General features: G+C 43.2%; 1 protein-coding gene across 1 annotated transcript in view; it reads right to left on the minus strand.

Moving 5' to 3' along the window:
* GRK5 (G protein-coupled receptor kinase 5) overlaps positions 1-24,670 on the minus strand; it is a 173,340-nt gene that overhangs the window by 76,170 nt on the left and 72,500 nt on the right. Inside the window, exon 2 of the mRNA XM_075717417.1 lies at positions 18,774-18,869. Within this exon, the coding sequence (XP_075573532.1) occupies positions 18,774-18,869 (96 nt within the window). The remainder of the gene's footprint in view (positions 1-18,773; positions 18,870-24,670) is intronic.

The raw sequence follows: 24,670 nt of genomic DNA on the forward strand, positions 1-24,670 counted from the left end.
CCGTTGAAGGTCTCTAACAAGAATTCTATTGCTATTCTGAATGTCACTATCTGAAATTAGCTGTAAATCTCTTGTGCTGCTTAAGCTCAAGGAAGTTCACTGATCTTGAAGTTTGGTATCTAGACAACAATCTTCCTTAAATAGCCCATCCACAGATATAAGCTAAACAGAAAGGAAGTAGACTTGAAAAACCTTGCAGAAATGACTTCAAGACATTCTGCAGGCAAAGCCAGTGACTCTGCCATATCATTGACTTATTTAACACTTTTAAGTCCCAGAAGGATATTAAAATACTGATCATTGCAATCATAATGAAGCATTTAGTAAAACAGAGTCCTTTAACTTCTGTCTGCCATAGCCCACAGCAATATTGGTAGTCAAACAGATGTAGCACTATACTGTACAAGGGAATGTTCAATTTATCAGTGAAGTTGGAATGGAAAATATTAAGAGCATCTGGAGACACTATTCCACATCTGCTGAGGTTAGACTGTGGAATTGTATCTAATGGAGAAACTCGTAAGAAATATATAATTTTCTTGTAAGTATTAGCAATCTACATTTAAATCTACTATTAAAAATGTGTAGGCTATATAATTAATTTGTTACTATTGAGAGTAACACACCATTTAGACTGTTACTACTCATAGGCTTGTCAAGGCCCTCCAAAGTCAGTAAGTCCAGTCCCCAGTTATTTCAGGCCACCATTATCAGAAGACACCTTAGAAGGAGAATTAAAAATGGAACTAAATACTCTTGGTATGCTTCTCTGTTAGACACGATGGCATCAAACAGCACTTTCAATAGGTACACTACTTATAAGGCCTAAATAACAACAGAAGAGGTAGTGAGATTTTGTGTAGATCGAAGAAATGTGCAATATTCACTATGATCAATGCCTTGGAAAATAAAAATATCTGAATCATGGAGTAAGAATTGAAGGCATCAAAGTGTATCGAGCCTATGTGTCCAACACTCTTAATGTCAAAGGACTGGTCCTTGGAGAAAGGAAGACAAATTGTTATATCCTGAAAATAATTATTTTATAGTGTTCATTCCTGCATGATGCATCGGTTTTGCAATGGTGTGTTAGGAAGCAAAAAACAGCTGAAGTGTTATCAACACTCCAACTGCTTTCTGTCATATACTGATTTAGCAAACAAAATGTGTTTGAAAAGGCTGTCAGTAGAGCAAAACCAGAAAGCAACAATGGACAAGATTAGATGCTGGTCAGCATCCCACATTCATTCTGGATCCATGTAGATGCATTCTACACCATTTACATTTAGGTAACAATATATTTTGCTTCTTCAAGCAAAGGCAAGTAGGTTTATCACTTAGAGAAAATTAGGATTCAAACCATAGGCTTCAATCAGTACAAGAGACTGTGTGATAAAAGGTGGTGGAGAGTATTTCCAGAACACTCTTGAAGAGTGATTCCTATCTGACTGCTGCTAGCTGACCAAAAAGATTATGGAAAGCTAGTTTCAGAAGTCAAATATAAGTAAAATGTTTAAATATGCATTTACATTTTAATTTATTTAAAGTGAAGAACAGAAAAGTTGTAAGTAGTAAACTCATGGGTTTGCTGACACATGTTCAAGGAAAAAAATTCCTCAATGTGGCTACACCTAATTGCTGCCACTACATTCATCACTACGTGTTTGCCTTCACAGTCCATCAGGCAAATAGGTGAATTAAGATGACAATTCATCACATGGCTACTGCTGACTGCTTCAGTTGAGTTAAGGTACCAGTCAGTTCTTCCTGTATGCCAGGTAGGCTAAATGGCCTGCTCTGTGATACCGGTTTTAGTCATTAATGGTAGACTGCTACTCATCTTACAGAGTAAGGGGCAGTTTGCTCTTCTCCACTGCCCCACTGCATGGCACAGCTCCATACGGTGACTTCTGAAGAGCTCTCTAGGCACAAGGAAGCACTTGCAGTAGCAAGAGTCCAATGTTGTCAAGACAGGTAGACTTTCAATCAACATTGCCAAGTGAACAGCTGTGAACATGGCACCATTTCTGGCAAATTGCTGTATTCTGTGAGGACCTTGGAGGAAGCATAGACACACAGTCTGATTTCATCCATTCTGTCGCCTAGGCCTACCCTTGGCACAGCCCCACTGAAGGTATTACAATACTCACATTTCTGTATTTAGATAATTCTCCTCTGCATCCATCAGTGTGAAAAGTTTTACACATATTCCAAGATACTCCAAGGATTCATACAAAGTTCATTGATTTCATTGGGAACAGTGGTACTGTGTAGTTCTCCAGATCAGACAATTCATCTAATTTAGATCGTTTGTTTCTCTTTTTTTCACAATTCTTCATTCTTGTGTGGCATTTTAACTTGTGATCTCTACAGATTTTCCTGTATTCTTCACTCCAGCCTTCACATAATTTTCTGATTAAATAACTGAAATCACCTGAGATCAACCATGTCTTTCAGCCTGTAGTCAGAGGAGCCCAAAGACCTCTAAAAGTTCAGTAAGCAAGGCCAGGGCCTTGCTTACTAAGCTTTAAATTTCCCGTGTAGGTATCCACATTACAGTTGGAATATATCTGGGTTCCTCAAATCAAGGGAAGGTAAGAAGCCACTGATTAACAAACTCTGAGTTTGTTACTTCCCACAGTTAAGACACAAACCACTTTTCATTTCTTGCATCCGGTATCACATCATAGCTGCACAGCTCTACATCAGTCCAGCTACATTGAAAGCATTGACTTCATTTTTGGATCCCATGATTCTTGGTGTCTATGAGTAGTTGCCAGCTGAGTTCTGGGTAAGAGTAGCAGTTTCAAAGAGCTACTGCAGGTCATTAATAACAACAAATGCGTGAAATGAAGCCTCAAAATATCCTTTCTCTAAAATTAATAGGGGCATAAGTTACACTTGCTGCAAATTAGAGACCAGGAGGTCCACGTAAGATCTACTTTGTAGCACTCTATTTAAGTAGAATAGACCAACACCATGAAATGACAGTGCAAGTACACTTTGAGATAGCAAATGCCTACCAGGCTATCCCAGCTGCAACAGGCAACGGCATGAAACATCATGGCATGGTTCATCATTTTGGGTGAAACCTTTCAGGGACATTAGTTGCTCCTGCTATCTCTTAATGAGCCTATGCTGCCACTCTTTTCTGGCTGTTCCCATGCTCACTGCATTAAACCACCTGCAATTACACCTGTAATTCATGGACTGCTTGGGAAGGGCTCTGGAGAAATGGCTTCTGTTTACCCAACCAAGAGATCACAAGAGCTTCCACCAGTCCAAAACCAGAGTGCCTGTTGCGGTGCTGGTATTGTTCTTGATTTGGTTTTGTCTTTTGATGATGTGCTTCCATGGCGGCATTCATTTTTTTACCACTCATCACAGCCTCATGCTGCCCGAGAGATTACAGTTTTTGTATGCGCTTTCCATTGCCTTGAATTAGAGCATGATCTGTTACCACAGCCATAGCTCTGTCGTTCTCAGACTTTTGAACCCCGATCTGTTTGATTCGAGGTCTGAATATGACCCAGAGGCTGCATTCCTTGTGTTGACTGATAACCTCCTCTAGGCCACAGATAACTATTTGTCCACTATTTGCTCAGATAGGTCAGCTATGTTTACATTACAGGCCATTGACCACAAGGCCTTCCCCTTCTTCAGCGACAGAAGCTGCAGAGCAATGCCAAGCACCAGTGCTCTGACCCCAGAGACTTCCATGGGAGATCCACGTCATTCCTAGCTCTCTTCCACGTTTAGAGCTTTGATGGGACACAAGGTTCATCACATCTAGACAGCGCTGGATATGTTCTAGGGCAGCTGAGTGGCAGGCCAATCCAGCATGATTCAGGGACATAACTGGAGCTTATAAGCCTGGGGTGAGAGACAAGACTGATTTACTTAAACATAATGAAAAAGCCAGCATTTATGAGAGGCCAAATTGAAGGAGGCTGTTTTGTTACTCAGGTTCAGGGCTGGGTTGGATTTGCCAAGTGGTTTTCTTCTCATGACTGATGAGAAAACTGTGGGCTTGACATTTGAATATGGACCTCTCTACGGTGATTCATGCCTCTGACGGCTTCCCGCACGCCATCTCCCCTTTCAAATGACTGAGAGCAGCACGACGCTTTTCAATGGAATTTTCTTCCTGGGTCCCCTGTTCAAGAGGTGTGCTGCATAGGGTCCCCGTGACTGTCATTAGCTTGCAGCTGAGTTCCAGCTTGAGTGGAAAACACGGAGCCATAACAACCTAAATACCAGACAGCTGCTGTCTCTGTGCCCCAGGCCATGTCACTTGCAATCTTTTGAAGAGCTCAGTATCAGCTCAGTGGTGTGGGCTGGAGAGCAGCCTGAGCTGCAGACACTCCTGGTGGAAGGGTTGTCTCCTCTGGAATGCACTTCCCCACTTCAGCTCTAACAGCCTGGATTTTGTGACCTCCAGGTCATCCTTTAGGGTCCATCTGCTTTCCCAGGCTCTGAAGGGGGAGGAGAAATTTGGGAAATTATAAGGCTACTATAGGAAATGCTTAGCCGTAGCATGGCAGGAAGAGGTTGTGCCTTGAGACATTGACTCAATGGGTAGAAATTGTACTGATACTGAGTAAATCTGCCCAGAAAGCTGAATGGGGAACTGTTACTGAGCTGAAGAAACAAACACTTATTGACTTTGTGGGACAGAAGATAGAGGATTTTTATAACCTGATAAGTAAAATTGTTCTGATTAAGGTTTTAAAGTCTATAAATAAAAAAAAAAGAGAACTAGCAGGAAACATAGATCTAACAGTCATAAAAGGGAGGGGCAAGAAAAAAATCCATTAAGGGATTGTTCCAAGAGCCCACTTAAAATATTTAACGCTGATCCCTTTGCCTTCTAGCTCCTTAAAAGAAATCACCTCTTACATCATGCCATTCAAAATGAATTATACTTTCAATTTTCCTTGTTTCCTGCTATATTCACACTAGACTATTACACTGCACACAGGAAAGAATCCAGCAAAAGCAACTCATCTTGCTGTATGCTAGAAATGGTTTTCTTCAGATGGCTTTAATGCTGAAGACAAAGGTCAGCAATTTACCCCAAACAAAGCATTGGAATTTAATCTTTCCTCTGCTTGTGAGCAGCATGCTTCCACGGCCTTCACATTCTTCAATTACATTCCTACTGGAAAGTAGGGCTTTAAAAAACCCTCTATAAAGGCTGTTCAGTTTTTTTCCTGAGAGACCTGAAGCTGTGAATACTGCATTAGGGAGCTGCCAAGTTATCTGCAGAGGTCCTCCACCATTTTACCTCTTCCAGAGACGCTTGTTTAATTAACGCATTCCACAAGCTGTAGGACTCCTCACAGCTGAGGATTTCTTCTGCTTGGACACACAACCGTGCTGGAGGATGAGGGCATGGACAGTTTGTATCAAACCTTAGAGCCCCCAACCGGCTTTGCCCTGCACACAGACAGTGCAGCCTGGAAACACATCTCAGAGCAGTACACGAAACCAACAAACTGTGCTTTGAAATTGGGAAGGAAGGGGAAGACAGCTGGAAATGTGCATTACTTAAAATGCTGTAGGGTGAGAAACAGATGCTGGCATGGCATTTGTGGAGTTGCAAGTTACACAGCTTATGCTGGCTGTTGGCAAGCTAAACTGGTATCAAACCCACAGCTATGCAAAACCCACCACCACAACTGGCATCCAGGCTGGCAGAGCCAGCCAGGCGCGAGCGATCAGGGGCGCTGAAATATTCTCTCTTGCTGTTGGAAATCCACCCTGGAAGGGACCTGAGCAGAGCGAGGGAAATCAGACTGCACCTGTCTGGGAGATAAACACAACATTTCCCTTTCAAGGGCTATCTGTGCATTACCCGTCACCAGGACTTAAATTCACCTAAATGAAGGGAAAAAAGAGAGAAAGAAAAGCAAAGGGGTGTATTCACTCTCTAATTCAAGTCTTGATGATCCGTATCTCACAGGCAGAGCTTCCAGTGGAACTCCCAGTGCCATCTCTGCTCTGAGGCAGGCAAAGGAAAGGGTATCTGATCCCTCCTCAATGCATGTTGTAAGTGGGTGAGTTGGCAGCAAGATGAGATTCCCTTCCTTGTTGCTGCCTACCAAAAAGGGAAACCCTGGAAAAGTGCCAGATCTGGGGACTTGTTAGGGAAATACTAGTTTGCTGATGGGAGGAAAAAAAAAAACAGATGAGGCAGAATTCCACATAATTTTGCCAGCTAAAACAGTGTTTTGACTTGTATCAGTAGAAGGAAGCTATCAGCTAATTTACACAAAGGACAAAGGCTTTTTGGGAGACATGATTTAGCACCATCACTCCCCAGCAACTAGTGAGACAGAAGGCTAATATCACTAGGGTTTAGGAAAAAAACTATAATCTCTCTTTGGGGATAGAGAAGGACAAGTTTTCAGCTGGTCTTATAGCATATGGGAAAAGAGAAAATAAAGTAATATGTGACCTATGCTACGAGTTACAGTGAGCACTTACACAGCTCCTTATAGATTTCAAGCAGTCTATAGGTGCTTACTAGCATTTGATTGAGGGTGATGGTTATCTTTCACATAGTTCAGCGGTGCTATTGAGAATAAAATCCTATCCTTTTTTTTGAACCAGGATGGCAGGTCTCCATCAGAGCTCCTTTAGGATTTGGAACAGAGACCAGCACCAGAAAACTTGCGAAAACCACAGGGCTACAGGATGGATCCATGTCTTCCCTCTCTGGGCTGGCCCTGTTGTAATCCCAGTCTGTACTAATGCACGAAGCCCATTGCAGTACGCAGCGGGAGTAACTGCAACCTTGTGTGACCTTTGCGTTGGCGGCTCCTCTGCGGAGTTTGAAACTTTGCATTGTTGCCTTCTACTCCTTAAGATCTTACCTAAACAAGTTGATTTTTAACTCATAAGAAAGGCTCCGGCCTCCAATGACACTCTGAAGTAGAGTCTAAAAAAGACATTAGCCCTAGTCATAGGACTAGGGGTTGTCCATGGCAAAGAACAGGGAGAAAAGGCTGTAATTCTCCCTCGCAGCTCTGACCACTGATTCATAGTCACACTGGCATAGACAATACTGGCATAGACAATATTTTTAGAAGGTTGGATTTTTTTTTCTCCATAGAAGATAATGAGGTTATGGTGCCCCAGGGACACCCACAGTCTCCTGGGCAGGGATGAAAGCAGTCTCAGACAGAAAGAATCTCTAGCTTGGAGGAAGAACGCCTCAGTGGAGCTAAGGACAGTCATGACATCCAATTTCAACACAAGGGCTGCTTAACAGCTGCTCTTTCCACTCTTGCTTTTTTCTCCTCTCCCAAGCAGTACAAGCCTCAGGAATACTCCCACGGACTATGCAAAGGGGGTGTACCCTTATTCATCTACAGAGTTGTTGTCCCCAGCCCACCTGCTCTCCTGTCTTCCATTCTCCATCCTCCTTGGGCACAGACTTGGGGCATGCAGCAGCCAACAGTGCTGGCCTGTTCCCACCCGAGGGACAGGTTAGCTCCCTGCCATGTGGTGCCCAACCTGTCACCAGCATGGAGGTCTTTCCCAAAGACATCCCAACTCATGCTCAGGCTGAGCAGGTTCAGCCAAAGAGATCTGAAAAGGATCTTGCTTGAAGTGGCACGGCTGCCAGTTGGCTTTGGCTGTTGGAGAGCTGATCAGCATGAATATGTCAGACTTTGCTGCATTAAATCAAATATTCCATGCTATTCAGTAAGTTCCCCACCATAGGTTTCTCTCTTTTGTGTTTTAGAGTCAGTGTTGTACCTTTGCAGGGTGTCCTTACTTACTACTTAGACCTCACTTGAGGCTCAGTGTGTTGAAGTCACTGCTCATGAGACAAACTATACCTATGCGGAAAGGTCAAATGTGATGAACGTGATACTCAGGTGCTGAATATTGTTTAGACTGATCAGAATATTTCTGAAGTGACTTACACCAAATTCTTCCTGTGCTCAAAACCATTTTTCCCAATAAGCCATGTTTACAAATGCCAAAAATATTTTGAACCAGGAGTTATGAAAGCTTGGAAGCACTTACTTATAGAGGGCTGTTTCAACATTGCAAATACTTATATGTAGTTGAGCCAGGTCATATTGCTCATGAGAACAACCTTCACCAATCTGTCAATACTGCCTTGTCCTAACTTGTCCAAGGGAGAGCTCAGAAAATCAATGTGATGTGAAGAGTCCCTCAAAGTGCCACTGTGCAAATATAATGCTGGTGCAGGGCAGGAGGATGGTTTAATCTGGCAGTGTCCTGATTTTGGCTGGGATAGAGTTAATTTTCCTCCTAGTAGCTGGTATAGTGCTGTGTTTTGGATTGAGGATGAGAATAATGTTGATAACACACTGATGTTTTAGTGTTGCTGAGCAGTGCTTACACTAAGTCAAGGACTTTTCAGGTTCTCATACTGCCCTGCCAGCGAGGAAGCTGGAGGTGCATGAGAAGCTGGGAGGGGACACAGCCAGGACAGCTGACCCAAACTGGCCAAAGGGCTATTCCATACCATATGATGCCATGCTGAACAAAAAACTGGGGGGAGCTGGCCGGGGAGGCAGGGGCCGCTGCTTGGGAGCTGGCTGGGCATTGGTCAGCGGGTGGCGAGCAATTGCGTTGTGCACCACTTGTTTTGGATATTCTGTTATCATTATTATTATTATTTTCCCTTCCTTTTCTTCCTATTAAATTGTCTTTATCTCAACCCAGAAGTTTTACCTTTCTTTTGTTTCTCTCCCACATCCCACTGGGGAGCGAGCAAAAGGCTGTGTGGTGTTTAGCTGCCTGATGGGTTAAACCATGACAGGCAGGTACAAAGAAGTTTGTAACTTTGCACAGATTATATTTTTATAGGTCATTTAATACCACAGAGACTTCCCATCTTTTGGAATTAACCAATTATTCTTCTAGAAAGGTAAAAACCTTCACATTTTTCTCAATATAGTAAATTTAATTGTGACTTAAATGTCTTGGTCCATAACATATTTTTTAAGGATTAAAAGAGTTCAGACTTTCTGTCGAGCCGTTTTTACAGTGAATTTTACCAATTCCAGGACAACAGGGGGTTCTTTCACAAAATCATATACCAATCTACCTTCTTCCCCAAACTCGGGAGATTTTCCACAGTTTGCATTATACCATCTTGCTCTATAATTTTGTTTCCCTTCCCTACATTGGACTTTCAGTCATCCTTTCCATTACTTCAGCTAAGAAACAACAGTCTAGGGTAGAGAGTATTTTTATTTTACTTGTCTTAGAATTCCCTGGCATTGGTTTAGCGTGGTAAAAATGTGATTAATAAGTAAATAAAATTACTGGCATAACCAGGAACTCTATTCAGAAATGGTCTTGTAACTCCTGCTTCAACCCTGCCAAGTGGGGGTTCTATTTTAATATCAATCTTTAGAACTCATGGCCATGCCCCAATTTATGATCTACAGAGTACAGAGAAATATTTCCAATTATCACCTCCAAAGTGTTTTCAAAGCAGCATATAGCGATTACCTAAAAAATAAATGGAACCTCTCAATGACTTCAGGGATTCAGCCAAACCACTGAAAATCAGCCTTTTAACATTCCCCACGTGAATTCCCCCACACTATGTCTCAAAACCAGAATTAAAAGTTATGTGTGGGATTACCCTAAAAGCTCTCAACCTCTCCTTTCCTCAAAAGCCAGAAATCAAGGGTGCTAGGATAATAGTGGGCCAGATTTGCACTAAGGCACTTCATCTGGGGTCTCACCTCTGACACAGATTTACAAGGAGTATGAATACCAACCCTGTTAACCCCTCAAATAATTTGCAGTGCCTTAGATTATATCTAAAACTGAAATATTGTATTTACATTCATTTTATTGTCCATTTGCACTGTCAGGAAAAAACAAACTAAACCAGTGGAACTGAAGTGCACAGATCAAGGACCTTCACAACGAAGGAAGAAGCACACCTTGTGCTGAAGAAGTACACTTTGTGGCAAAGAGTGCTTCAGTAAAAGAAGTGCTACGAAGATAGAAATGAAGTTGAGAAAAGAAGTACAAGATTGTTTTCATATTTTGCAGATATTCAAAATTGCGTATTAGATATATATAAAAAATGTGAATTTTGCTTCACTCAAAATATTTTACGGACTTTGGGGGACTTTCATATAAATAAAGACTAACACTTATTTTCTGGGTTTAAGTAAAGAATAGGATGTTTCTTTTTCTCCTGCCCCTCTTCCACCAAAGAAGGGCATGGAAGGAGGAAATAAAAGAAAAAAATGTTGGGTTTCAGGTTTTAACCAAAATCGTAACTCCGCTTTTCTACTGCACACATTTCATTCAAAAAGCCATGTTTTGTTTCAACCAAGGGCTCAGTCTCTTCTGTTCAGCTACACTGACCTGCAGCATTTGAGCGAGCCGTACTCTAGCATGACTGTTTCTAGCAAAGCCTAAACCAGAGCCCAGCCGCAATCCTAAAGGCCTCTATAACAACCAGCAGAAGCTGAGTCAAAATAATGCTTCGTCTACCAGCTACTCCAAATGAGTTATTTTCCTCGACAAGCGTTAACTTAGGTCAATCCCATCCCTCCCTAAAATCCTGAATGCATCCCCAAACGCGAGGATTTCAGGCTGCTCATCCCATGAGTGCACTTCACAGCATCCCTATGTAGGTCTGGTAGATCTCTTCTCTCTCTTTTCCCTCCCCACAGGTCCTTCCTCTCATTGCAAGAGGGCTCCTGTACAATTTAATTTAAGGGAAACTTTCTCGCTGACTCCAGCAGAGCTGAACAGTTACCAAACCAGAGGCTTGCTTTGCCCTGCCACCTTCTTCACGCCACTACCAGTTACAAGTTACACGTGAGTTCAGCAGGGAGAAGAGTAAGTTTTTATCATAAATGTAGCCCTACCTCTCATTCACCACATCCAGCAAATGCTAAATTGGTTTTAAAATAAATTTCCTTAACAACGAAATACTACTATTTAACAGGACCCGTGAGCACTTCTATAGCATTTTACAATTCCAAATCACTGCATAAGTATTAATTAGCCTTAATGACTCATATTACCTAATAAGATAATGAAAAACCCTGCAGCTCACAATATCTACTTCTATTTTCAGTGAGAGATGAAATGGATCTTTTAAAAGGATATATTTTCTCCTAATTCCTTTTCTGCACATCCCTGTAATAGCTTCTGGAAATAATTCAAAGTGTGTCGTGGCATTTTTTTTTCTTCTTAATTTGCAAAGACTAATTTATTGCACCAAATACAGTCTTTTGCCACAAAATAAAAACACAGAGGTTTAGTGATAATATTTCTTCCTTAGGAGGCTTTCTATTGAACGATGACTGGTGTGGACTCACTGTCTCGTAAGGAGATGTGGATTTGCTGCCTGTTCTTTATGGAGAATAGCAACGTCTTTCTCGGTTTCTTTTTGGGTTGCCACTGCCAAGGTAATACTTAATGGATTAAGTCTTGTGAAATAAGTTCTGTAAATAGAATGTGGGCTGAGATCATTTCAGCTCATTTCCCCTGCGTCCCCTTCCCGTCCTGGAAGCTGTCAAGTACAAGCAGCCTGCAAGCAGCCTGTTCTCCCAGTGTTAGTCTTGAGTCTCACTAGATGCATAAACCAGCTTGTTTTTCACATACTTTCTGTGATGGCATTAAAAAAAAATTGCAAGAAAAAAACCAACCCTTCTCAATTCCACCCATCGCTATAAACTGGATACAGCTAATCTTGCAAGGGCACCAAACATTGCTCTGTTTGTCCATCATTAGAGCACTAGAAACCTATGTTTATGATAGAATTATAGTTGAACCTGAAGGATTTTAAAGAAAGGAACTGAACCGACTGTGGGTTTGTAAACAAACAATATGGTTTTGACATCAGCCATATCATTTCATGTGCTGGAACACTTTCTATCATGCAGCCAGTTCCTGCCCCTGAAGAGTATCTATTTTAATTTAGATGTATTCATGATATGGGACAGCACGTCAAATCCAAGAAACTACAGGGTACTGCTGAAGGCAAGGTCTATGCTGGAAAGATTGCATAAACTGTACTTCGAATGAGCAACAGAGACCTTTTGGCTCAAGGAAGAGAGGGGAAAGCTGTGTCTACTGTAGAAGAAAGAAAAAAAGAAAGTGAGGGGGAAGGGAAGTGTACAGAGTGGGGACTGTCGAGGGGAAGGATTTTGTTTCTTCTTTAGACATAAATCAGTTTGCGGGGGGTTTTTTCTGCATTAATATTATCCAAAAAAATCTGCATAACTTTTTTCCAGAGCAATAAATCCTATCCACAGCTTTCAGCAGTTCTTCCAATTTTGCTTTCAGTCCTTTGGGTTCCCCTCTCACTGTGTTCTTTCTGTACTCCCCCCGCAGACAACTGCCACGGAGGACAACTTGTCTGAGGAGTTTTTCTCTTAGGTACCACTCCAGCATCAAAGGGACTATCCACACCACAGCATCACGACTAGCCCTTGAGTCCTGGTGCAATAAGTGTGACCCTTAAGTCACACTTATATATAAGTGAATATATATACTCATATTATAAGTGAATAAGGGGCAATGCCGAGCCCCGGCATAGGAGCCCCACTCCATCCCCTAAGCACAGGCAGCCTGGGCTGCTAACACACACCGAAGTTAGGAGCCAACCCTTGGGTGATGCAAGAACACCAGCAAGATATCACTTTGCTGTTGCTGATAGTGACTGAAATATATCTTATGCTGCAGTTATCTAAGGGCACCAACGTGGGAAAATCTATTTTCATACAGAGCACAATTCTGCTTGCTGAAAAAAAAAAACCCATCTGTTGTCAAATGAATTTAAAGGGACTCCCTGTGTGGATAAAAAATGGTGAGCCTATGTGTTTATCAGCTTGGGCCTTAAACGATATGAATTTCTCTGGAAACATATTTCAATGAACAGTACAACAATAATGCAGTACGTTGCCTTTTTTTTTTTTTTTTTACTAGAGAGTATTTTTTGCTCCACTGATTCCAGTTCCCCAGGTTTGCAGAAAACCTAGTGCCTCCCAGAGGTGTTGTAGAGCTCCGTGCTGGGTACTCAGCTCTGGCTGCATGCACACACGCACCACCAGCATCTTCCGACACAGCTACCCGTATGCCTCCACATTTGGATAGAAAATAGGAGACAATACCCCTTGCTGTTATTTCATGCCACGGAATCCTAACTACTTGTTGAAAAACTATTTCCAATAAAAACGTAAGGTTTTTTCCAAGGAAAGCTGATGCTTTCTACAAAAAAAATATTTCTCAAAAACTCAAACTCTAGTTTTAGCCAAAAACACGAGAACAGCCCTAGGTGTAGAATTCAGACCAATACTGTAAGACAATCACAGAAGTTATGACCAGTTGTGCTCGGTTATTTACAGTGGAAGGCAAGCTGCAATTCTTTCCTTTGATCTATTTGCTGGCTTCAGGATTACATTTCTAAACCTTGCTTTTTAATCACTGTAAACATCAGAGCTGAAGAATTTGGTGGAGAGAAAATTGGCTACTACTTTGTGGTTTTGATCAGATCGGGCTTTTCACGCCTTCTCTTTCCCAGTTTCAGTGCCTGAGCTTTATGAGTGACACCACCACACAGTCTCCGATTCTGGGATCTGCACACGCACTGTTATTTCTTTGCCTCCATCTCCGCTCCCTGAGCGGACACCCCCCGCCGCGTCTGACACCGTCCCCAGCTGAAGCAGGGCAGGGTCCCACACAGCCCCATTATCCCACCATGAACATCGATATGCCAGGTTGTCACCTGATCTCTCAGAGGCAGCTTCCCTCACGAGCAAGCCTGGAAACCCACACTTTTCTTTTCCCAGACCCCTCACCCATGCATTTATCTCTGCAGTGCTGGCAAACCTCTGAAGCTAAGGAACCCGAGAATTGCTGGTGGGAATTCACGAAGGGTGTCCCAGCACCGTGGAGCAGAGCAGAGGTGCCCGAGCTACCTTTAAACGAGATAACCGGGGTATAGTAGCAGTCTTTCTGCCACAGGATGGAGCTCAGTGCAGGCTGCAAAGCATTCCTAGGAAGCTGGATAAATACTCAAGCATCTCTCTCACTGATGTCCATACTGCTGCTTCTTGATTGCTATCAGCGCCCATGCTGGCCGCTCAAAGGAACTCGTTTAGGGAGGTCTGAATCCCGTTGCAGAGCTGGCACCATCAATATGCCTCCGGGTAGACAAACTCCAAAGTGACTGAAAAAAAGTCATGTAGGTGAAGGCCTTGATCGTGTCTGAAAAAGTACAATACAAAAAAAGTGGGGGAAAAAAGAGCCAGCTTTTGTAAAAAGTGAGCATGTGAACTCTGTGGCTTCGATTTTGTCCCACTTACTCTGTTCACCATCTCTACAAAGTGTTTGTAAAAAGTGAGCATGTGAACTCTGTGGCTTTGATTTTGTCCCACTTACTCTGTTCACCATCTCTACAAAGTGTTTCTCACACAGAAGTGTATTTTTAACAACGCTGAGAAGAACTTGCCAGAATTGGAAACGCAAGCTACTTTTACCCTGGATAAATGGGAAGCAAACGTCACGTAAGAGGTTAAATGGCATAGGGAGGATTTTTTCCTCTTTTTAAACCAAGTATGGCAAAATCAGTATTAATGAGGCTGATCTTTCTGACTGTGAAATCTCACTGAATATAAATATTTAACAAGAGAAATCACCAGAGTTCTCCTTCTACCCGAGTACAATGCACAACCAGAAACTGCTTTACTGAAGGAGTTAAAGTTTTCTGCAATAATGCAACAAATCACTCTATGCAACAAACAGCAGGCACATTCTGTAGCAGTTTCCCCACAAACTTCAATCTATGGGGAAAAAAAAAAATCTTGATTTATTATATAGCATTTGGACAGTTGCGAAAGAAAATTTGCCAAAGATCAGAATAATCAACTCTTTCACCCAAGCAGGTTTTTTATGGAAGAAAAAAGCACAGAATGGGTCTGAGCAAAATAAATAAAAATTCCACACTTTTAACCAACAGAACCTTTTGCGTCATTCAGAAATATTTACAGACATCCAGAATCTTTTATCATCAAAAAGACACTCTGGCCTTTAAAATTACAACTTTTTCTTATATTTTTGTTTACTGATGGCCTTAAACTAGCGGGTATCCCTAACTTGTGGCATCTCTTCATGCCATGTTTGTCAAATGTGGGAATTTTTAAAGCTGCGCCTTGCTATTTTTTCCCTTCCCTTGAAACATCTCTCCTTTGCTAAGCTATCATCTGTGAATTTTAAAGATAGCAGAACACCAGCTGCTAGCGGCATCCATCACATGAGTCATTGCCACTAGTGTCTCAAACACCAGTTTTCATCAATTGAAGGGGCCGCGAATGCCAATATTAACCTGGAAAGGGCTGGCTGTTTTAATACAATTAAGCACAGCTGGGAAGAGGGCTGCAAACAGAAACGTACATTAGCCATTCATAGTATACAAGCATAAATAGACAAGCCTCTCTCCGAGCCCAGTAAAGGTATTAGCATAGCATCCCTGTTCCACTTGCCTATTTAATTAGCACACAATGAAGGCCACTGAATTTCCCTGCAAAAGGTGTTGCGTACTTTGGACAAAAAAGAAAGGAGAATAGAAGTTGCTTTTAAGTGCAGTCCAAAAAAATAGCTCCTTGGCTAAATGGCACTTTTAATAAAGATGTTTCCAGTGTTTGTTTATTTGTCAAAACCCAGTGTTTCTCTCGGGTGTTTTGATTTTTGTTTCTGTGCACAAGAAGGAGGGGAAAAAAGGGCTTTACTAAGCAAGTCTTTCAGTAAGACACCAGATGATGGATAGTCAAACACAGAGTCTCCTGTAAACATAGAGGGAACCAAAAGGTATGAACTGACTCATAATTGTGTCAACACAGGTCGCAGACCCTTGGTTTATTTCAGCCTTCCTGTTTTTCACAGATTTCTTTTCACACTACACTATTTTTTTTGAGACACAGACGCTTTTCAGTACACCTTAGTGGGGCGCAAGAGCACACACGTTTTTACACCAAAACGTGGGCATCTACACACATCTGTAGGCTGTATTGCCACAATTACAGCAGCAGCATTTTCCATCCATGGCTTACGGCTGCATTAAACTAAGCCGTGCCTTTCTTCACAGCAGCCCATGCCTGCTCTAAATCAAAAGGTCCATCCCATCCCTGCCTCCAGCTTTTCCACGGAGGCTCTTGGGAAGCATCCAGAAAAGAGGAGTACAACAAAACCTCAACAGCCTGGTCCTCCCGTTCATGCAACCCTCTAAGGCTTGGTGTGATTTTTTTTTTTTTAAACATGCGGCAAAGTGGCAAGACTGTGTCTGACCAAAAGTGCTGGGAGGCTGACACACAGCAAGGAGGTCTGTGATGAGCAGAACCTACCAGTATTTGTCTTGATCTCTAAACACATTGAACTGAGGCTGTAGTCTTTTCCTTGTATAAAGCTGTTCTCTGCTGGTTGCCTATTTCCATAGAGATTGCAGGAAAGGGCCACTCTGGGGCCTCTATTTCATTTTCAAATTTGATTGACGCTGACCAGTGGGCTAAGAAGTTGTTAGAGGAGGGACTGATGGGCAGACACACCGAGCGGCTGGAACCCCTGCAAATCATAGAGCAGTTCAGCTGATGGTTCAAGAAAGATGTTTCAGTACATTCCCTCACAAAATCACCTGCGGAGAAACCTTGTCACCTGAAATTGTGAGATCCTTTTAAAGGACTTGCAGAAAATAACAACTGAAGATGGGCTAAAGAGTTGTTCTTCCTCAGCAGAGACAATAAAAGAAGCAGTTTAAGGCCAGACTGCGATGCCCGGACTTGCCCCTGGATGTCCATGAGCCACACAGAGCCCGGTGCAATGGACCTGCATGTGCAACAGATCCATCCTGAGCACCTCAGATCAACCACGCACGTGCACACAACTTAATGCTACAGACCCAGAGGGTCTGGCTCATCCAAGATGTGTCTGATCCCCTGTGTGAGCAAGGAGAAATTTATAAACAGCGACTGTTTGTCTGGGATGTTTCAACCTCAGCTAGATTAACTGAAAAATGCTAGAGCCAGCAAGGACAGATGACCTTACTCGGGCTGAGCAGTGCCTCATTCCTTGTGTAATCACATCCAGCTCAGCAGGAAGGCTACTCAATAAAAATCAGAATCACAGAACAAGGATTTGGACCTTATTTCCCATTGTGTAAAAGTCAGTAGCTAAAATTCCCAGTCAACAGGTAATCTTTGCAGTGAAGCCAAATCCACCAAGAGCATCACAAGGGCTCTTGCCCTATTACTTCACCAATTCATTCGCAAAAAAAATGCAAAACAAATTACACTTACGACAAAGCTGACACCAAAAAAATGCCAGAAACAGCATTTCAGAAACAGAAAACATTGGCAGACTTAATTTTTTTAAGGCTATTCATTTTAGGATATTACATCTTTGTAAAGAGCAAGCATTTTATCTGCTGCCGTTTTCCCCTGTAGGAACCAAGGTTGATGGAACAACAGAGAGACTTCCCTACGCAACTTACAATATATTAAGTCAGATTTGCGTCCAGCAGGTTCTGTGCCTTCAGAAATTGTTCCAGGGTTTGTGTGTCTGTCGAGTGGCCATAAACTGGGAAAACCTATGCTCTTTTCTCCTGCCTCCCCCTCCTTTCTTTACCTCCTTTTAGCTCTACAGCAGAAGATGAGGGAAGCAAAGTTTACTGAAGGAGACCATGCAAAGAGTTTCAAAACATTGCACATATTTTCTCTGCAAAAACATGCTATGAATTTCAAAGGTACACAGCGCCAGGGCACTGTCACTCAGACCCCAAGAGTTCACCCAAGTTAGACAAATTATGCTGCCCGTTATCTGAGTTTCTTGCCTTTCATTCATTCATTGCCAGTGGCTGGATTTTATGTCAGTGTAGGGGAGAAAAGGAGCTTCAACTGCTGAAGTTAACCTCTTGTGGTGAGATCAGTAATACTGTGCTTTTCAGTGGAGAATTCACAAGGAGATAGCTGCTAGCCTTGTTTGCCAAGGCAGCAGCCAAAAGAATGCTGAATTTTGGCAGGTATGAGCAGGAGAAATGCTGTGGTATGGAAATAGCCACTGCAAGCTCCCTTCCCAATCTGCAGTGTTTGGCCCACATTAATAAAAAAAAGTAATTAAACAACATTTTTTTACATGTCCTATAAAAAACCTACATAAAGTAGTGTTGTGGTTTGAATAGAGGATGGTACTGCTGAGCAAACCTGCCTGGCACAGGGCAGTGGCTGCCGCTTCAAACATCATATCCAGCGTATAATTAGTGTTAACCTTCAACTACACCAGCAATCTCTCTGCTTTCATCAAGTCTCATTTCCTCCCTGATAAAGAGCTAGTTATTACAAGGGAATGCAGGATGTGATGAGGGGATTCATTTCTGAATGTCCTTTTACAGCCACGTTGGCCCTGGCAGGCACCAAGTCGAAGCACATGTCTTGCACACCAGGTATTGTCCGACTGCAAAGTCCCTTTGGCTCCTAGAGCCTGTGCATGCAAAGCAAAGGGCCTGGCCTCTTCCAGCCCCAGTCCCTGCCTTGCAAGTGCATTATGCCAGTCTCTCCTGCCTGATCCACGGTGCCTTCTTAGGAACCAGAAAATGCTGACTTTGCACGGCAGCATCATGGGAGGCATGTGTATTGCATGCCCATCTCTAAACTGATTCCATTTAATGATGAGTACCTTTAATGCCATTCTGCTGAACCAGTTTTGATAGCACATTTTATTTATGCAATACTTCCAAAGAAGGGAAAAGCTCTTACCTATTGTTCTTCGGAGATCTTCACACTGGCTAATGTGAGGGAACTTCAAGATTTCCTTCCACTTTTTGCTTTTGCCTTTGCGTTTCCCTCCACCCCCTGCAGAGAAAGAAATATCAGGATTAGATTGCTCTGGGGTCATAGCCCCATCCAGAGTTTACCAACCCAGTCGCAGTTCTTACGGATATCATTAACAATTAAAGCTGAGATACTGTGGGTAGATGTACAGATCAAGTCCGAACTTGTCCGGGCTGACACAGACCAAGGAGGTGGCACCTGGCAGAAGACCACGTTGGTAAAGGTTGGGCGTTCATATGGGCCCATCAGGTCCAGTTCAGATGACAGCGCTGAACTAAGCATCTCCAACATCATCTCCAACCCAACTGACAGCCATTCCACGCGAGTCAAATAATCTTGCAAAATTACAGCTCACATCTTTTCAACCTGGATCTCCCCCTTCTGGTTTTGGTATTAGCCCTGATTCCATCCCAAAAGAACTGCTGGAAATTGAAGACCAAAATTCAATTCTTGGCACCCATCCCTCACATTACATATACTGCCAACATGGCATTACCGCTGATGTTACACAATCTGGTCACTGCTTGCTTCCACAGGAAGAGAACAATGGGAGAAAATTAATGTAATATCCTCGTGAAGAGAAAATCTCTTTCTGGTTCTTTTTCCCCCTTCTCACTTTTCCCTGAGACTTCTTGAACTGGACTGTCCCCAAGATGAATGACCTGGCTGGCTTCCTCCAGCTCTGGCTGAATGAGGTCCAAGACCCTCAACCCTTCCATGCTGATGAATCTCCCTTATCAATGTCCCTTCATAAATACCCTGCTGCAGGCATCACTGGCATCTCTAGGTGCCACATCTGAGCTTGCAAGGGGGATGCCTTCTGCAGGGGGCTCCGACCAGTAATGGTATATTACCGTTATAAGACCTCACTTTGCTCCTTGCTGGGATCACTAGATGACGCAATGCCTATGGGGTTAGGCTCCCTCAGCCCAAGCAAGCCTAATGCATGCTGACATGCTGTGTGTGCTATCCCCCACTGTCTGCTAGATGGGCACTCAGATCTGAAGCAGCTCAGCCTAAGAGGACATTTTTAGATTTTTCTTGTCTTTTTTTTTTTTTTCACTATCATTGGGCACTTTTTTACTCAAGCCCTCCCCTGGGTTTCTCTTTCATGCCTCCACATTTTTTATGCTGTCACATCAGCATTACTGCAGAGGGCAGGAGGTGCGGTGTGGCGCTGGGGATTTCATTCCAAGCTTGTTTGTGTGCCTGCCCTGCTCAGAAAGGCTGCACAGCCACTGGAGAAAGAGTATCCCTCAGGATGTGAAAGCCCAGATGGAGACTGAGATTCTCCAAGTCGCTGTATTTACTGCAATTCAGTCCCTGCACACAAAATCTGATTCACTTGAGTCTATTTTACATGCACTAGCACGTTGAATGACTAATTCAGAGCTGAATTAATTCTGTAGAGGGGCTGGTAGAGTCATAATTGCAGAATGAGGGTGCGTTGGGTACTACATGATATTGCAGGCTAAATTAGGAGAGCATTGAGTCAAAAGGTAGCAGACCATTAGAGAGAAAACATCAACCTTGGACAAAATTGCAAAGTATTGCTCTCTGTGGGGCGTTTCTGATCCTTCTGCATCTCATCTTTTATTCCTTTGCTTCTGGTGACCAATGGTTTTGTTATTGCAGAGCTTGCCTTGAATTATTTTAAACTCCTTATTGACAGGAATTTATTGTATGCCTACATTATGCAATGCAGAGCACAGATATCTGCACTAGCCATAAAGGAACTAGCTTGTTTAGAGTATCAGGAGTACAGCTATGCTACCCTTTCCAGGAATTAGTCTCCAGCAAAGCACGGAAAGCTGCGACTGCCTCCATGCTACACAGTATTATGCAACACAGATGTACCCTTTGGGTCTATAATGAACTCTGCTTCAACCTTCTCTCTTCAGTGCATCCTAAACACTGCTGCTAAAGTCATTTCCTTTCCCATCCTTCCAGCCACAGTATCAGAGAAGCTGTCTTGCTCTCCTTTTGCAGCATACAACCCTCGGTCTTCCAGGCTGAAGGCCTTAAGAATGCTACAAGGCTCTGAGAAGCATTTTGTGGGCTGGGGTGGGCACTGTGATGGTCCGTTCACCTATTTTCCAGAGTGCATGGCTCTGCTCTGGTTGCCCCAGCAACTGCAGGGGCTGGATTCAGCAACCCGAAGGGTCTTCCATTGGCTTTTGTCTCCCTGAAAGCTCACTCCTGCAATCCTGCACAGTTGCTCCTGCCTGCTAAGCTGCCACCTCCACTCGCTCCTCTTCCCCACCTCTTCCAGGGGCCTTCCTGCACACTCCCTGGTGCTCCTGCCCTTATGCCTCATTGCACTGTACTTACACTTCTCTGCCCCCTCCCTTTGCATGCTCCTCTGCAGAATGCCCCTCTAGGAATTCCCGCTTCCTACTCTTCACCAGTCATTCTCTTTGGCTTCATTTTCTTCCCTGAACTATTGCTTCATGTTTTTCCTCACACTCATTTATCTTGTAAACTTTGAGTTCTACGCCCTGATGCCAAACCTCCATGGGAATTAAATGAATTAAATACATATTTATTAGCCCTGGGGGAATGATGGGAAGGAAGGGGAGGGCAAGGAGAGAGGGAAACAGCTGGGCTGGTATCAGAGCAGAATGATCCCCCTTTGACAGCCACAGAATCTGGATTTCTGGATCCCCTCCCTCCTCAGGCTGCCAGCTCCCAGAGCAGCTTATCCCACCTCCACGTCCAAACATGTGCCTCTCACTTGTGCCTGCTGCCACTCCCACTGCAGAGACCCACTCTGCTCTTACCAAGGAACAGAGGGGTGCTACAAGGGGGCAGGCAGCAGCTCTCTGCTAAAGGTATGAGCGGGCACTGGAGGCAGCGCAAGACATATGTAGCTGCTTGGGCAGTGGTGCCTGCTAGAACAGGATTTCCAGTCATTTCTGGACACAGGAAGCATGGGAGATGAAAGCGTCTTTTAGGTTGCATCTGCTCAACACTGGTACATCTTCACCCACTGAAGGTCTACCCTCTAGACCAAAGCACTGGAGATTTCAGAGCACACCTGCTTCTCCAGCCACCTTTACAAAAGTCCTCACAAAATGGTTGCATTTTTAGCAGCATCAAGCTGTGCAGAGCATTGCAAAATAGCCCTTTGCTCTAAATGACAGCTCTGAGAGTTGTGCAGAGATGAAATGATTCTGCTAAGCTGGGCCAGAACGTTTTTAAAATCCATTCGATGTAAAATATATATTGATATATTTACATTGGATGATGTATTTCTGACATTAAATTTCCATCAAAACTGGAGAAGGGCTCTGCGGTCCCCTGTTACCACCGTGATCGATACAGCCAGCGCGTTCTCTTCTCTTTTGTGGCCATCCTCCAAAAATAAGCAGCCTTGCCTGATGAATCATTTGCTCTTAGCTGAGCATGAAGTAGCGTTACTGTTTTGCCTGTGACGTCTTTATGTTAAAGATTCTGATCAACTGCTTTAATCGACCTGACCTTTCCGCTCTCAGCTTTTTGTGTGGAGCCAGCAGTGTTTGCTGGCTCGAAACGTTAATTCCAGGGGGTTTGAAGGACGTAATGCAGCGAGACAGCTGAGACAGGGTAAATTGTCTAGCAGAGCTAAAAGCTAAAAGGGGAGGTTTCTCTGAATAGGTCAGTAATTGTGCAGGTTGCAAAAGGAAGCTTTTCACACATTGCTTTGATTGCTGCCTTTGCACTGTCTGTTCTGGACAGGAGGATTTGCAATCCTCAAGGCAGCTTCTCAGGGCCAGACTTGACAGACGTGCCATGTTTTAGATGTGGGTTCCATCACGTGGTGTTGGAGGGTCTGACTGCTTTAAAATATTGGTTTGCTGATGATGACAAAAGGTGAGCTCCCGGCAACAGCATGAAATCTCAGCTTCACTCCTTTGCATGCACTTAACAACTCAGCATTTGCAAACCAAGGATTGAAGCTAATTCTCTAACATGTCCTACAGGAAACAAAAGCATTTGCTCTACATCCTACCTACTGAAAAATACATGGCATTTTTCATATCATCTTGTGATGCTGGACGGCAAATCTAGCTCTGATGTCTGCGTGCAAGGAGAGAGACATAACCAGAGGCACACATGTAAAACAGTTGCAAGCAGGAGCTACCCATAGCCTAAGGTGCCTACTTTTTTTGCCTCCATTATTCAGGATACACTTACGCTCTTAACACCTAGAGGAGGTAGGAAAGTACCTGCATATTGTTAAGGCAGTGAGATATTAAATGGCTTGTCCAAAATTACATGAGAAATCAGAGACAGAGCAAGGAGCTGAAGCCAAGGCCTTGAGCCCGTTAATCCTGCTAACAACAGGATCAAGCCATGCTCCTGCTCAGCTGTTTAAAGATATTTCATAACACAGAGTTAAACATAATGATGGGTGAATTCATTCCAGCATCATGCCTGTCGGATATTCCATTCATGCCTCATGCCACCATGCAAGGTGGCTTTTAAGCATGGCTAAGCTGGCTTCGTACTTTTGCTCTGTTCTTGCCCAAGTTGATAAGCTTGCATCACACCCCATGCTGCCAGGCCCGGCTAACCCAAGATAGCCAAACATTTCGTTGCCTTCAACTGTATTATCTGCAATCTAGTTAATCCACAATTTAGGTAAACTATCCACAGATCACTGAAGGACGACTACAGTTTGTCTTCCATTTCGCAACAGTAGCTAGGCTCTCATCCAAGTCCTTCCCAACAAGAGTACAGAGCTCTGTACACTCTGATTGCAAGGCCTTGATTACACACCACGTGAAAGCAGTGAAACAAACTCCCAAATATATTAAAAGTCCCAAAATCATGGTTAGTGTCCTATTTCCACTCAAAAGAAGTTTACGTTTCTTCTCCTCTTCTTCTTGCCAGCCTTCCTTTACTCTCTCAAAGTGTATGCAGCTATAGCGTATATATGGAATTGCCATATTAGATTAAATAATACTCTGTCTAGTACAGGATGGACCACAGGCAACTTCAGAGGAAGATCTTAGAAAGCTGTTTCTAAAGTATTTGGAGAGCAGGAACTTTCTTCTATACCCTAATTAATTAGATATGGCTAACAAAACATGAAGGTATATTGCTTCCAAAAATTTCTTCTTTTTTAGAAGCTATGCTACTGAAATTCAGGCTGTTCTTATGCTCCTAGTAAATGCCCTGGACTGTTGAATGCCCTTTTGCCTCATGTGGGTGTGAGTCCCAGAAATTAACCATGTATTTGTGAAGGAAAAGAATACCAATTTTAAACTCCTCATTTTCCTGGAGTGTCTCTTCCTAATGAGACAGCACGAATAAAACTTATCAGCCCATCATTTTCCCCAAAGAATTTTTCATATCTAACACATCTAGCCTCTAAGGCAAACAGTTCCACCCTTCTCAGACCTGCTACACGTGGAAGTTCACCCAGGTTCACCACTCTTCTTCCATATTAGTCCCACCTACGCTCAGCTTTGCTAGCAAATAAAACCGGTTTGCTTTCAAAGAATGAAAGACATTGCTTGCTCCCTGCCCTTCATCCTGCCCTTCTCACCTGGGAAAACAGAAAAAAACCCAGGAACCCTGTTGTATCCTTACAAGATCTCAGATGATACTCCTGACTAACCTGTGCTTAAAACAAGCACTTACAAGACCATTAGGAATCTCTTTATGGATCCCTTTCTATGTCACCCCAAAGGAAAAGGAGAAGAATACGAGGGCTGGATTTTCAAAAGCAGGTAGGTGCCCACCATCCACTGGGACGCAATGCCTCTGCAAACCGGTCTTTAGAGGTTCTTGTTTATAAGATACGACAAAGTCCACAACATGCTCTCAAAAGAGAA

Source organism: Pelecanus crispus, chromosome 10 (genome assembly GCF_030463565.1).
Source record: "Pelecanus crispus isolate bPelCri1 chromosome 10, bPelCri1.pri, whole genome shotgun sequence".
Classification (NCBI taxonomy): Eukaryota; Metazoa; Chordata; class Aves; order Pelecaniformes; family Pelecanidae; genus Pelecanus; species Pelecanus crispus.